The sequence below is a fragment of the Hyla sarda genome, chromosome 1 (assembly GCF_029499605.1).
Source record: "Hyla sarda isolate aHylSar1 chromosome 1, aHylSar1.hap1, whole genome shotgun sequence".
Classification (NCBI taxonomy): domain Eukaryota; kingdom Metazoa; phylum Chordata; class Amphibia; order Anura; family Hylidae; genus Hyla; species Hyla sarda.
The window spans coordinates 408,149,409-408,162,167 of NC_079189.1; the positions used below are offsets into that span (position 1 = coordinate 408,149,409).

Sequence of the window (12,759 nt, forward strand, 5' to 3'; positions counted from 1 at the left end):
TTTTTAATAGAAGTAATTTACAAATCTGTTTAACTTTCTGGCATCAGTTGATTTAAAAAAATAAATAAAATAAATAAAAGTTTTCCCCCGGAGTACGCCTTTAACCTCTTAAAGGACGCAGGGCGTACCTGTACGCCCTGCGCCCGGTATTTAAAACGGGGTCACGCCGTGACTTCGAGTCATACCGGGTCGGTCCTGGCGGCTTATGATAGCTTAGCAGCTTATGGGACCCTGGGCTAATAGCATGCGGCACAGATCGCTGTGCCGCGTGCTATTAACCCTTCAGATGCGGCGATCAAAGTTGATCGCTGTGTCTAAAACTAAAGTAAAATCTTCCTGGCAGTTCAGTCGGGCTGATTGGGACTATCACGATAAAATCGCGATGTCCTGATCAGCTAGGACGCGAGCAGAGGCCCCCTTACCTTGCTCCGTCGCGTCCGATCAGGGTTTGATTGCTCCAAGCCTGAGCTACAGGCTTGAGCAATCAACCCCCTATTATGCTGATCCATGCAAAGCTATGGCTTTGCAGGGATCAGGGTAAAAGATCAGTGTGTGCAGTGTTATAGCTCCCTATGGGAGCTATAACACTGCAAAAAAAAAAAAAAAGTGGAAAAAAGTTTATAAAAGGTCATTTAACCCTTTCCCTAATAAAATTTTGAATCACCCCCTTTTCCCATAAAAAAAAAAATAACTGTGTAAATAAAAATAAACATATGTGGTATCGCCGCATGCATAAATGTCCGAACTATAAAAATATATTGTTAATTATACCGCACAGCCAATGGCGTACGCGCAAAAAAATTCAAAAGTCCAAAATAGCGTAATTGTGGTCACTTTTTATATCATGAAAAAAATGAATAAAAAGCGATCAAAAAGTCCAATCAATACAAAGGGTACCGATAAAACACGGCACAAAAAATGAGCCCTCATACCGGCCTGTACGCGGAAAAATAAAAAAGTTATAGGGGTCAGAAGATGACAATTTTTTACTTATACATTTTACTGCATGTAGTTATGATTTTTGTTCAGAAGTACGACAAAATCAAACCTATATAAGTAGGGTATAATTTTAACCGTATGGACGTACAGAATAAAGATAAGGTGCCATTTTTACCGAAAAATGCACAGTTTAGAAATGGAAGACCCCAAAAATTACAAAATTACATTTTTTCTTCAATTTTATCACACAATGATTTTTTTTTTCCGTTTCGCCGTGGATTTTTGGGTAAAATGACTAATGTCACTGCAAAGTAGAATTGGTGGCACCAAAAATAAGCCATCATATGGAATTTTATGTGCAAAATTGAAAGAGTTATGATTTTTAGAAGGTGATGAGGAAAAAATGAAAATGCAAAAACCGAAAAACGCTGAGTCCTTAAGGGGTTAAGGCACCAGGACGTACATTTACATCCTAAGCGGCAGCTTGACTATGAGTGATGACTGCTATCATATTGGTTTTATGCAATGCACTTTATGGTTAAACTGACATGTTCTCTTTATTCTATGGGTCAGTATGATTAAAATGATACCCTTGGTTACATGCTTTTCTATTACTGTATTGCTTTTAAATAAAGCCAAACTTTAACACAAATACAGTATCTCACATAAGTGAGTACATCCCTCACATTTTTAAAAACTATTTTATTATATCTTTTCATGTGCCAACACTCTCTAATAATTGTCACTGGAAAATGCTACATGGCAAACCATGGTTCTCTGAGGATATATCAAATAAAAAAATAAAGAATTCTTGCTCTTCGTAAAGATGGCCTAGGCTATAAGTAGATTGCCAAAAACCCTGAACCTGAGCTCCATACAGCGGTTTTACAGGTCAGGTTTCATTTAGAACAGACCTCACCATGGTCGACCAAAGAAGTTGATGCAAGTGCTCAGAGTCATATAAAGACATTGTCATTGCTGCAGAGGCTGAAGTGGTGGTGGTGGTCAGCTTGTCAGTGCTCAAACCTTACACCGCACAATGATTCAAACTGGTCTGCATGGTTGTCATCCCAGAAGGAAGCCTCTTCTAAAGATGAAGCACAATACAGCCTGCAAACAGTTTGCTAAAGACAAGCAGACTAAGGGCATGGATTACTGGAACCATGTCCTGAGGTCCAATGAGACCAAGATAAACTTTTTTGGTCCAAATGGTGGCAAGCATTTGTGATGGCAACCAGTTGAGGAATAGGAAGATGTGTTTCTTGCCTACAGTAAAGCATGGTGGTGGGAGTGTCATGGTTTGGGGCTGCTGGCACTGGGGAGCTACAGTTCATTGAGGGAACCATAAATACCTACATGTTCTGTGACAAACTAAAGCAAAACATGATCCTCTCCCTTTGGAGACTGGGCCGCAGGGCAGCATTCCAACATGATAATGACCCCAAAGACACCTCCAAGATGACCACTGCCTTGCTTAAGAATCTGAGAGTAAGGCTGCTTTCACACTGTGAAATAGATGCAGTAATTTTCCGCCACGATGTCCCGTCACTATATAATGCCCGTAATGAATTACGGGCATATGCGGGTGCAAACAGGCAGTTACAAAACCCCATAGGCTGCAATGCAATTTAGTCACGGCTGTCAGGGGTTTTGTAACGGCCGGGTTTCGCCGATATAGTGACGGAACTTCTGGCGGAAGTTCCTAAACGGAACTATTTCACAGTGTGAAAGCAGCCTAAAGGTGATGGACTAGCCAAGTAGGTCTCAATACCTAAACCCCATTAAGAATCTGTGGGGTATCCTCACACGAAAAGTGGGGACGCACAAGGTCTCTAACATCCACCAGCTCCATGATGTCATCATGGATGAGTGACAACCTGTGAATGTCTGGTGAACTCCATGCCCAAGAGGCCTAAAGGACATCTGCAGCAAAAGACAACTTATCCCCTATCCACAGCATAGGGGATAAGTGTTTGATTGCGGGGTCCGACCGCTGGGACCCCCGCGATCTCCTGCACGGGGCCACGGCTCTCCCATGCAGGAGGCATGGCGGCCGCAGCGTGATGTTGCTGCCGACATGCCTCCTCCATGTATCTCTATGGGTGAGGCAGGGAGGCATATAACTGTAAGGGGAGGGGGCATGGAGGGGGGTACCGTTTACCTCAGAAAGGTCGAAGCTGCGCGCATTAGCCGCTCACATAGAGCAGCAATGCGGGGGCCCTGTTTGGGAGATCGCGGGAGGACCCTCCGTGATCAGACACTTATCCCTTATTCTGTGGATAGGGGATAAGTTGTCTATTGCTGCAGATGTCCTTTAAGGTAGTGCTGGAAAATAATGGTGGCCACACAAAATATTGACACTATTGGCCAGATTTATCAAACTGTGTGAGAAAAAAAATAAAGTGATTTTCCCACAGCAACCAATCACATCTCAGGTTTCACTTTACCAGAGCTAATTAGCTGAGCTGTGATTGGCTGCTTTGGGAAAATCACTCCACTTTTTCTCTCACAGTTTGATAAATCTGGGTCTATGGGTCCAATTCAGACATTTTCACTTAGAGGTGTACCCACTTTTGTTGCCAAGGTGACATTAGTGGGAGTGTGCTGAGTTATTTTGAGGGGATAGCAACATTAAACAGTGTGCTACATTGTAAAGTATAGCGTGCTCAACCTGTACATCAGTGCCACTTCCTCAATATTTTCACAGGAAAACATATAATACAAGATTTACAAAAATGTGAGGTGTGTACTCAACTTAAGACATACTGTAAGTATGTTAACAATTTCTCTATTCTGACCCCCTACAACTTTCTTATGTTTCCATATACGCATTTGTAGGAGAGCAAATTTTTTGCACCATGAACTGAAGTATTTATCGGTACCATTTTTGCATATATGTTGCTTTTTTTAATTACTTTTTATATCTTTTTTTTTTATGGGATGTGACCAAAAATCAGCAAATTTGGACTTTTTGTGTTTAAGCTATTCATCGTACGGGATCATTACCATAACATTTTAATAGTTAGGACATTTCCGCACGTGGCGATACCAAATGCTTGCTTATTTTATTTTTTACAATTTTTTATTTGTAAAGTGGGAAGAGAGGGCGATTTATTTTTTATTAGGGGAGGGGCTTATTCACATTTATAAAAACTTTTTATTACTGGAGCAGGTGAGCAGAGCTTTGGCCTCCATCTTTACTTATCGAAACCCCCTGATCATGCTGCAGGTGGTCCGATTAATCTCACAACTTTCCTCTAATGCTTAAGATGCCGTGATCAGTACTGATGGTGATAGTAGTGGGAAGCGGACATCGGTATCACACATGTGCCATGTGTGCCGCTGAATGCACCTCTTTGCTGATGACATTTTACTAAGCAGGCTAACCAATCCCAGCAATGCTCTCTCAGAGATGTCAAATCAGCTGCATATTCTCCGTCTGGTGAACACCGAAGGTACCAGATGTCATCGGCGAATGAGCATTACAGCATTTGATCACAGTTTTGATAATTATTCCATATACACTCTCCCCACTCTCTCCCTCCCAAAGGGCAGGGGGAGAGAGGATGGAGGGTTTAAGACATAGGCCCAGATTTATCCAACTGTGTGAGAGAAAAAAATAGAGAGTGATTTTCCCAAAAGAACCAATCACAACTCAGCTTTCACTTTACCAGAGCTCGTTAACTGTCAGTTATTGTTAAATCAAAAATTTTTCTCACGCAGTTTGATAAATCTGGGCCATAGTGTGCACATCTAGTTGATTACTCTCTTTTTTGTGTAATGGTACAGCGTAATGAGGTGTTATATTGTGCCTGCTTTTTAGATTTTTAAAAATGCCTATAGCACCCAGATTCCTATGGGCACCATTATTTTTTCTGTACACAGGTTTCGATAAATCTCCCCCCGAAAGATTTTTTTATATTCTTAATGGGAACATTATGTTGCCAACCCTTCCAGTTGTGAATTCTAAGAATGTGGTCCTCAGATAAAGGGTTCGCTAGCCTTCCTGTATGTAAAATGTGGTATACCTTGTAATTAAATTTCACCATAAAAGGTAAACAAACCAAGAAATAAAAAATTGTGATTATTGTATGTGGAGGCTCTCCCTATTACACTAATCAACCTGTACAGCACAATACCTGTATAAAATGAAGTCACCAAATACACACTACCCTTCCCTTTCCCCACAAAAGTATGTAAATCAGATGCCTTACCGGAGAGCTTTTGCTTGGTGCTGGTTTCTTTGCTGCATGTAGCTTCAAGTTCTTCAAGACTGGTGGTGGTGGTATAGATTTGGGAGATTTGGCAGTTTGTACCACAGTAGGTTTTGAATAGGATGGTGAAGATTTTACAACTGAAGTTATTTTATTAAGAGTCTTGGCAGTTTGACTAGCTTTAACAGGTCCTGAAGACTGAGCTTTTGATGTGCTAGCCTGCTCACAGTTCAACACTTGACTTCGTTGTGTTTCGGCCCTTCTGACAGCATTGGTCATTCGTGTAGGAGGAGGTTTCACAGCTTCTTTCAAGACTGCAGGTAAAGGTGGGGATCTTGGCCTCAACGGTCTGCTTACTGAAACAGGACTCTAACAAGAAAATTACATTACAAACTGTTCGCAAACTTTTGAAAACAAGGGACAACAGGGACAGGAACTTACCTCTGTGGAGCGTGTGCTAACTTCCAAGGGGAGCTTTTTCAAGTCTGCACTTGACCGAACTGTAGATATTTTCTGCAATTTATTTAGTAATAGGCAAGTGTCAATAAAAACACAAAATGAAATAACGTAATCACTTCAATTTAACAACTAAACAATATTAGGGAAATGTTACTTGATATAGATGTTCCTATTTTTTACCTGCAAGGCATCTAACTTCTCCTGTTGTTTGAGGATCCTTTCACTCAGTTGTTTTTTCTTCTCTTCCTGGGTAGAAATTTCTTTCTTAAGCCATCCAACAGGAAGTTTCTGTTTCAGCTCCAGAGCCTCACATCTGAAAACAGGATAGCAGAGTAAGAGACTCATAACAGAGAATTGAACATATTTTTACACAAAGTACTGCACACACTTACATATGCCTATTTTATCTTTGCATGTCTCCACTGGCCTTAACTGGTTAACGACCATGGATGTCTATACTCGTCCAATGGCCGTTAACCAGGTATGACGCGGGCTCCCGACTCAAGCCCGCGTCATACTGGCCAGCCCCCAGCTGATTCTTGTAGCTGGGGGCCGGTGTTAATAGCTGACATGCAGCGATCGCCGCGGGCGGCTATTAACTCTCAATTGAGCGCGGAGCACACAGATGTATGTGGTTTTATAGAACCACATTCATCTGCATGAGGAATCATATTATTCCTCCTAAAAGTCCCCTAAGGGGACTAAAAGTGTTAAAAAAAAAAAAAGTTTTAAAAAAGTTAAAAAATACACACATTAACCCCTTCCTTATTAACAGTTTAAATCACCCCCCTTTTCCCAAATTCCATATAAAAAATATATAAACATAATAAAAATAAACATATGTGGTATCGTTGCGTGCGTAAGTGTCCGAACTATAAAAATATAATCATAAATTAAACCGGTCAATGGCGTACGTGCAAAAAAATTCCAAAGTCCAAAATAGCGTATTTTTGGTCACTTTTTATACCATAAAAAAAGGAATAAAAAGCGGATCAAAACAAAAATTGTACCCATTAAAACTTCAGATCACGGCGCAAAAAATTATCCCTCAAACCACCCCATACGCAGAAAATTAAAAAAAAAGTTAAAGGGGTCAGAAGATGACAATTTTAAATGTATTAATTTTCGTGCATGTAGTTATGATTTTTTCCAGAAGTACGACAAAATCAAACCTATATAAGTAGGGGATCATTTTAATCGTATGGACCTACAGAATAAAGAGAAGGTGACATTTTTACCAAAAAATGCACTGTGTAGAAACGGAAGCCCCCAAAAGTTAGAAAATTGTGTTTTTTCTTCAACTTTGTCACACAATTATTATTTTTTACTACTTCGCCGTAGATTTTTCAGTAAAATGACTGATGTCATTACAAAGTAGACTAGGTGGCGCAAAAAAAAAAGCACACATATGGATTTTTCGGTGCAAAATTGAAAGGGTTATGATTTTTAAAACGTAAGGAGGAAAAAACTAAAGTGCAAAAACAGAAAAACGCTTGGTCCTTAAGGGGTTAATAAAACAATGATAGAAAATCTGTGAGTTAAAGATCTAACATGTATAGATTCTGTCCGTCAGGGGTCTATGAGGGAGGGTCATATGCAACCATATAGTCTCCACCATGTGTACAAGACTTCTGTGTTTGTGCATGACAAAGGGATTAGATCAGACTCCAAATGTCCGAAATGTGCTCAAGATGGCGTTTATTTGATTTGTTATGGAGATGTTCACTACTAGCTCCGTAATTGGATGCTGTCATAGCTACGTGTTTAAAGCTTTCACTTTTCAGCCTAAGAACCCCAAGTATGTATTCTTGGTTATACAGATTGACCCCCTCTATAGTAACATGGTAAAATTGGTAGATTGCTATATATTGCCTGTAAGTGAATAGACTTCTATTGAATGCAAAAAAACCATCAAGTGCCGTCCGTCACATCTTTTTTTTCCCGATTTAAAATAGTGTGGACAGTAGGACAATTTAAATGAATCCCCCCCCCCCCCCAAATGTTCTTAAACCACTCCCGCTGCTCAAGTCTTCCCTGAAAATCAGATCAGCTTTGGCCTGTGTCTGCAAGGTAAATCTATAAGAATCTATGGAGTGGGGAGAAGGAAGCTTCAGCCACTAGCTCTGGGAAAACTGCAAACTGGAGATGTAGCCTGCAGAGCAGACATCTAATGAAAAATGTAAGAACAAAGTCCAGCTCATCTCTCTCTGTGAGGTGCACGGACCGTTGCCTGGCTGAGCACCCAGCAATACCAAGAAATGGAAGATGGTCCAGCACTGTACCATCTTCCATTTCTTGGTATCTAATGAAAAATACCATATACAAGTTATATAATGGCCAGAAATAGTGTGGCTTCTCACATACACACACGGCAGCTTATCCTGTAAAGTTATCTGAAATGACACGTACACTTTAGGGATGAATTCATGCATTAAATCTTTGATGCAGTTGTTTGTGTTTTTTTTTTTTTTAAACATTAAAACTGCATGTGAGAATCCAGCCTAAACCACATTTAGATCCCAAATATGTGAAAACACTGTAGCATTTAACCCCCAAATATAATCAGACAATAAGAACATATTTTAAGTTCTAATCTAGGTGTGTTTATTCTCTAAATTCAAACCCAGAGGTCTTCACTTTAACTTGTGCTTTAAAAAAGATTTAGCAAGAGACCTTTTTTGGTGTGCTTAAAGGGTGCCTGCATTTTTTTTTTACTTGTTCTTAAATTATACATTATGTCCTATACAAAGAACAGCATTACAGAAAAGATCTACTGTTAGTAAACATGCGGCACCAGGGACAAGGACTGACTGGGATTAAAGAAATAGCAGCATTTCAATTTTGCTGAAATCAATTAGTGTGTTTTATTAACCCAACAGATATGCATGTTCCATATCTGATGTGTAAATGAAACACAGGAATTGATTCAAGCAAAATTGTGACCCTACCTGCGTACCTACCCTACCTGACCCTGACTAGGGATTGAATAAACTAAACTATTGTAAAGATTACGGTTGACCAATGTGTTAGGATAGTTGTACACTGCAGTTTGTTATTTGGTTTGCTAAGCCAAAGATCATCTAATCTAATCTAATCCAGCAGAGGTCCTTCTTTATACTTTCCATTCACTTTGCTTTGGCTCGAAAACTGTGCGGTCATTTTCCAAAAACTGATGGGCATCAAACCAGCTTTAAACGGGTACTCTGTACCTAGACATCTTATCTCCTCCACTGGGACCCCCCGTGATCTCCAGACGACACATAAGTGTTCAGAATGCTGGCTGTGCTAGGCTTTGGCGGCTGCAGTCGTCATGTCCCCTCCATTAATGTCTATGGAAGATATATGGAGGGCAGGACAGCTGTGGTCACTCGTAATCTGCCACAGAGCGAAGTACACTCAGAACATGTGGATTACTGGGGTGCCGGGCTGGAGTTCGCAATCAGACATCTAAGAAAAAGATGTCTAGGGGCCGATTTCCCCTTGAATGTGTAATTCAGTGCTTGTATTGTACTCCAGTAGGTTTCTTTTGGATCAGTTGATGGGAGCAGCTTTCAGGTGGACAAGTCAAACCATTGTTAAAATAAAACAGTTGCATCAATGTGCAAAGTACAGACCTATCTTGTTCTGTGTCAGGATTCAATGAGCAGACCCACGTATCTGGGTACTCCTTCTCCACGGCACTGAGCTGGAAAGGAAGAGTCCGCCATTTCAAACATAAATCTGGAAAGAGAAAAAACACATGTTATAGATAGGGAAAGTGCCAGAACCAGAAAATGCTATTTAAATATCATAATTCTATGGATAGATTCTATGTACAGTACACATTTTGCTACTTAAATAGAATCAACTAAATACATTTAAAAAAAACTAAGGGTTATTAACAAATAAGTATGTAGAATAAATATTTTAGTGGAAATTTGGTTAAACAAAGCAGTAAAAGAAAGTTGTGGCTTCCTGACAAAATCCTTGCACTTCTAAGAACCCAGTTCAGTAACAATTATGCTCTGTGGTGCAGACATGATTAACCTGAGATTGAATAAAATGCTAGGGAGGTGCAGCCACTAAAAAGACGCTGTTAGATTCATGTCACATGTGTCTCCTGGTTGGGAGTATTCATCAGGGCACTCCCCAACATATACCTATGACGCATGTCACTTCATGATATCCTTCAATCATCTGTTAACAAAAATGTATACTGTACAGCATGTTGAATCCAGCTCAATGGAATAACTAAGAATTCTGAGCTATTCTATTCAGCAAAGCCAACACATACCGCTAGAACGGATGACATAATTAAATACCTTTGTCAAAATCATAAGAATAGAATACAAGTCTGGCACTACGGCCTTCTAAACTGTCTTTACTTAGCCTGCTATATCTTACTTAGGAGGGTGCCTCTGCTCCGTGTTTCAAAGGTGCACAATATATAAATATAGTCCACAATGATCCACAGTTCCGAAATAGAGATGAATGGGTAATTCACCAGTCCACTGATAACTTAAACAGTGCAGTTAAAATTCCATTCAGCAGGGGGACTTGCACATAAACACCGCAGGAGTGACTCCTTCCGACAACATCAGTTTCTTGCATCCGCATGCACTTCCATTAGCCCAAAAAGCTGCATACTGAATGCAAGAAATGGCTGTTGTCGGAAGGTATCCCTCCAGCGGTCTGTATGTGCTCCTCCCCAACTACAACTCATCCCGCATATAATTTTAATTGCACTGATTCAGAAAACGTCATCTGTAGAGAGGGGGAATGCCACATTTTCTTCTATTTTGGAACTGTACATACCTTTTGTCTCTGTTGGCTAAATGAGGTCTATACATACATTTAACACATACGCTGTTAGACAAAGTGTGAAATGAGCCTTCAGCAGAGTATTCTTTTACAACCAGATGACAGATCAGACAAAAGTGGAATTGTACTGTTCTCAAAGAAAAGAAGCAGAGATTCAGTTTAGCATAAATTAAAGGGGTACTCCACTGGAAAACTTTTTTTTTTAAATCAACTGGTGCCAGAAACAGATTTGTAAATTACTTCTATTAAAAAATCGTAATCCTTCCAGTACTTATCAGCTGCTGTATGATCCACAGGAATTTCATTTCTGCCTGACCACAGTGCTCTCTGCTGACACCTCTGTCCATTTTAGGAACTGTCCAGAGTAGGAGCAAATCCCCATAGAAAACCTATCCTGCTCTGGACAGTTCCTAAAATGGACAGAGGTGTCAGCAGAGAGCACTGTGGTCAGACAGAAAGGAAATTAAAAAAGAAAAGAACTTCCTGGGCATCATAACAGCAGCTGATAAGTACTGGAAGGATTAAGATTTTTTAATAGAAGTGATTTACAAATCTGTTTAACTTTCTGGCACCAGTTGGTTTAAAAAAAAAAATGTTTCCAGTCGAGTACCTTTTTAAAGGGGTATTCCAGCTTTTTTTCTTTAGACTTTGAGCCCATGAAGCAAAGTACTGTTGTCATCATGGGCCAAATATTGTGTAATAAACTTCTATTACCTCAGTTTGCCGCTTTGTCACACTTTCTTGCATGGGACCACCCCGGAAATGTTTTGGTTCAAGTCTTTTCCTTTTAATTTTACAGTTGTCTCTGACATTTTCCATGCGGCCAGAGACAATATTTCATAAGTCACATAGTCTCAGGGGATGTCTGAAGTGGGTGGGTGAATAGCATTACTTCCACCCTGCTTATCCAACCACCCACAGCAGCAAAGCCTTGCTCCCCTGGAGATCATGTGACATCTGAAATACAGTCATGGCTGTAAATGTTGGCACCGCTGAAATTTTTCAAGAAAATGAAGTATTTCTCACATAAAAGGATTGCAGTAACACATGTTTTGCTATACACATGTTTATTCCCATTGTATGTATTGGAACTAAACCAAAAAAAGGGAAGAAAAAAAGCAAATTGGACATAATGTCACACCAAACTTCAAAAATTGGCTGGACAAAATGATTGGCACCCTTTCAAAATTGTGGAAAAATAAGATTGTTTCAAGCATGTGATGCTCCTTTAAACTCACCAGGAGCAAGTAACAGGTTTGGGCAATATAAAAATCCCACCTGAAAGCAGATAAAAATGAGAGAAGTTCACCAAGTCTTTGCATTGTGTGTCTGTGTGTGCCACACTAAGCATGGACAACAGAAAGAGGAGAAGAGAACTGTCTTGAGAATCAAAATTGTGGAAAAATATCAACAATCTCAAGGTTACAAGTCCATCTCCAGAGATCTAGATTTGCCTTTGTCCACGGTGTGCAACTTTATCAAGAAGTTTGCAACCCATGGCACTGTAGCTAATTTCCCTGGGCGTTGACAGAAGAGAAAAATTGATGAAAGTTGTCAATGCAGGATAGTCCGGATGATGGATAAGCAGCCCCAAACAAGTTCCAAAGATATTTAAGCTGTCCTGCAGGCTCAGGGAGCATCAGTGTCAGCGCGAACTATCCATAGACATTTAAATCAAATGAAACGCTATGGCAGGAGACCCAGGAGGACCCCGCTGCTGAAACAGAGACATAAAAAAGCAAGACAATTTTGCCAAAATGAACTTGAGTAAGACCAAATCCTTCTTGTGGACAGATGAGACCAAGATAGAGCTTTTTGGTAAAGCACATCATTCTACTGTTTACCGAAAACGGAATGCGGCCTACAAAGAAAGAACATAGTACCTATAGTTAAATATGGTGGAGGTTCAATGATGTTTTGGGGTTGTTTTGTTGCCTGTGGTACTGGGTGCCTTGAATGTGTACAAGGAATCATGAAATCTGAGGATTCCCAACAGATTTTGGGTTGCACTGTACAGTCCAGTGTCAGAAAGCTGGGTTTATGTCCGAGATCTTGGGTCTTCCAGCAGGACAATGACCCCAAAGTAGATCTTAAAATTGCTGTTGGGAAAAGGCACCCTTCCAATAAGAGAGACCTGGAGCAACTTGCAAAGGAATAGTGGTCCAACATTCCCGCTGAGAGGTGTAAGAAGCTTATTGATGGTTATAGGAAGCAACTGATTTCAGTAATTTTTTTCCAAAGGGTGTGCAAACAAATATTAAGTTAAGGGTGCCAATAATTTTGTCCACATTTAATTTGTTATTATCCGGATTTGAATTGCTTTGTGCCTATTGCATTTTTCCAATAT

The 12,759-nt window shown here is 40.1% G+C and overlaps 1 protein-coding gene across 7 annotated transcripts in view; it reads right to left on the minus strand.

Moving 5' to 3' along the window:
• Positions 1-12,759, minus strand: part of MORC2 (MORC family CW-type zinc finger 2) — a 92,553-nt gene that overhangs the window by 17,899 nt on the left and 61,895 nt on the right. For all 7 annotated transcript variants that reach the window (XM_056528623.1, XM_056528622.1, XM_056528624.1 and 4 more), the window contains 4 exons: positions 9,227-9,332; positions 5,793-5,925; positions 5,595-5,666; positions 5,154-5,522 (listed from right to left, as the gene is read on the minus strand). In XM_056528623.1, the coding sequence (XP_056384598.1) occupies positions 5,154-5,522; positions 5,595-5,666; positions 5,793-5,925; positions 9,227-9,332 (680 nt within the window). The remainder of the gene's footprint in view (positions 1-5,153; positions 5,523-5,594; positions 5,667-5,792; positions 5,926-9,226; positions 9,333-12,759) is intronic.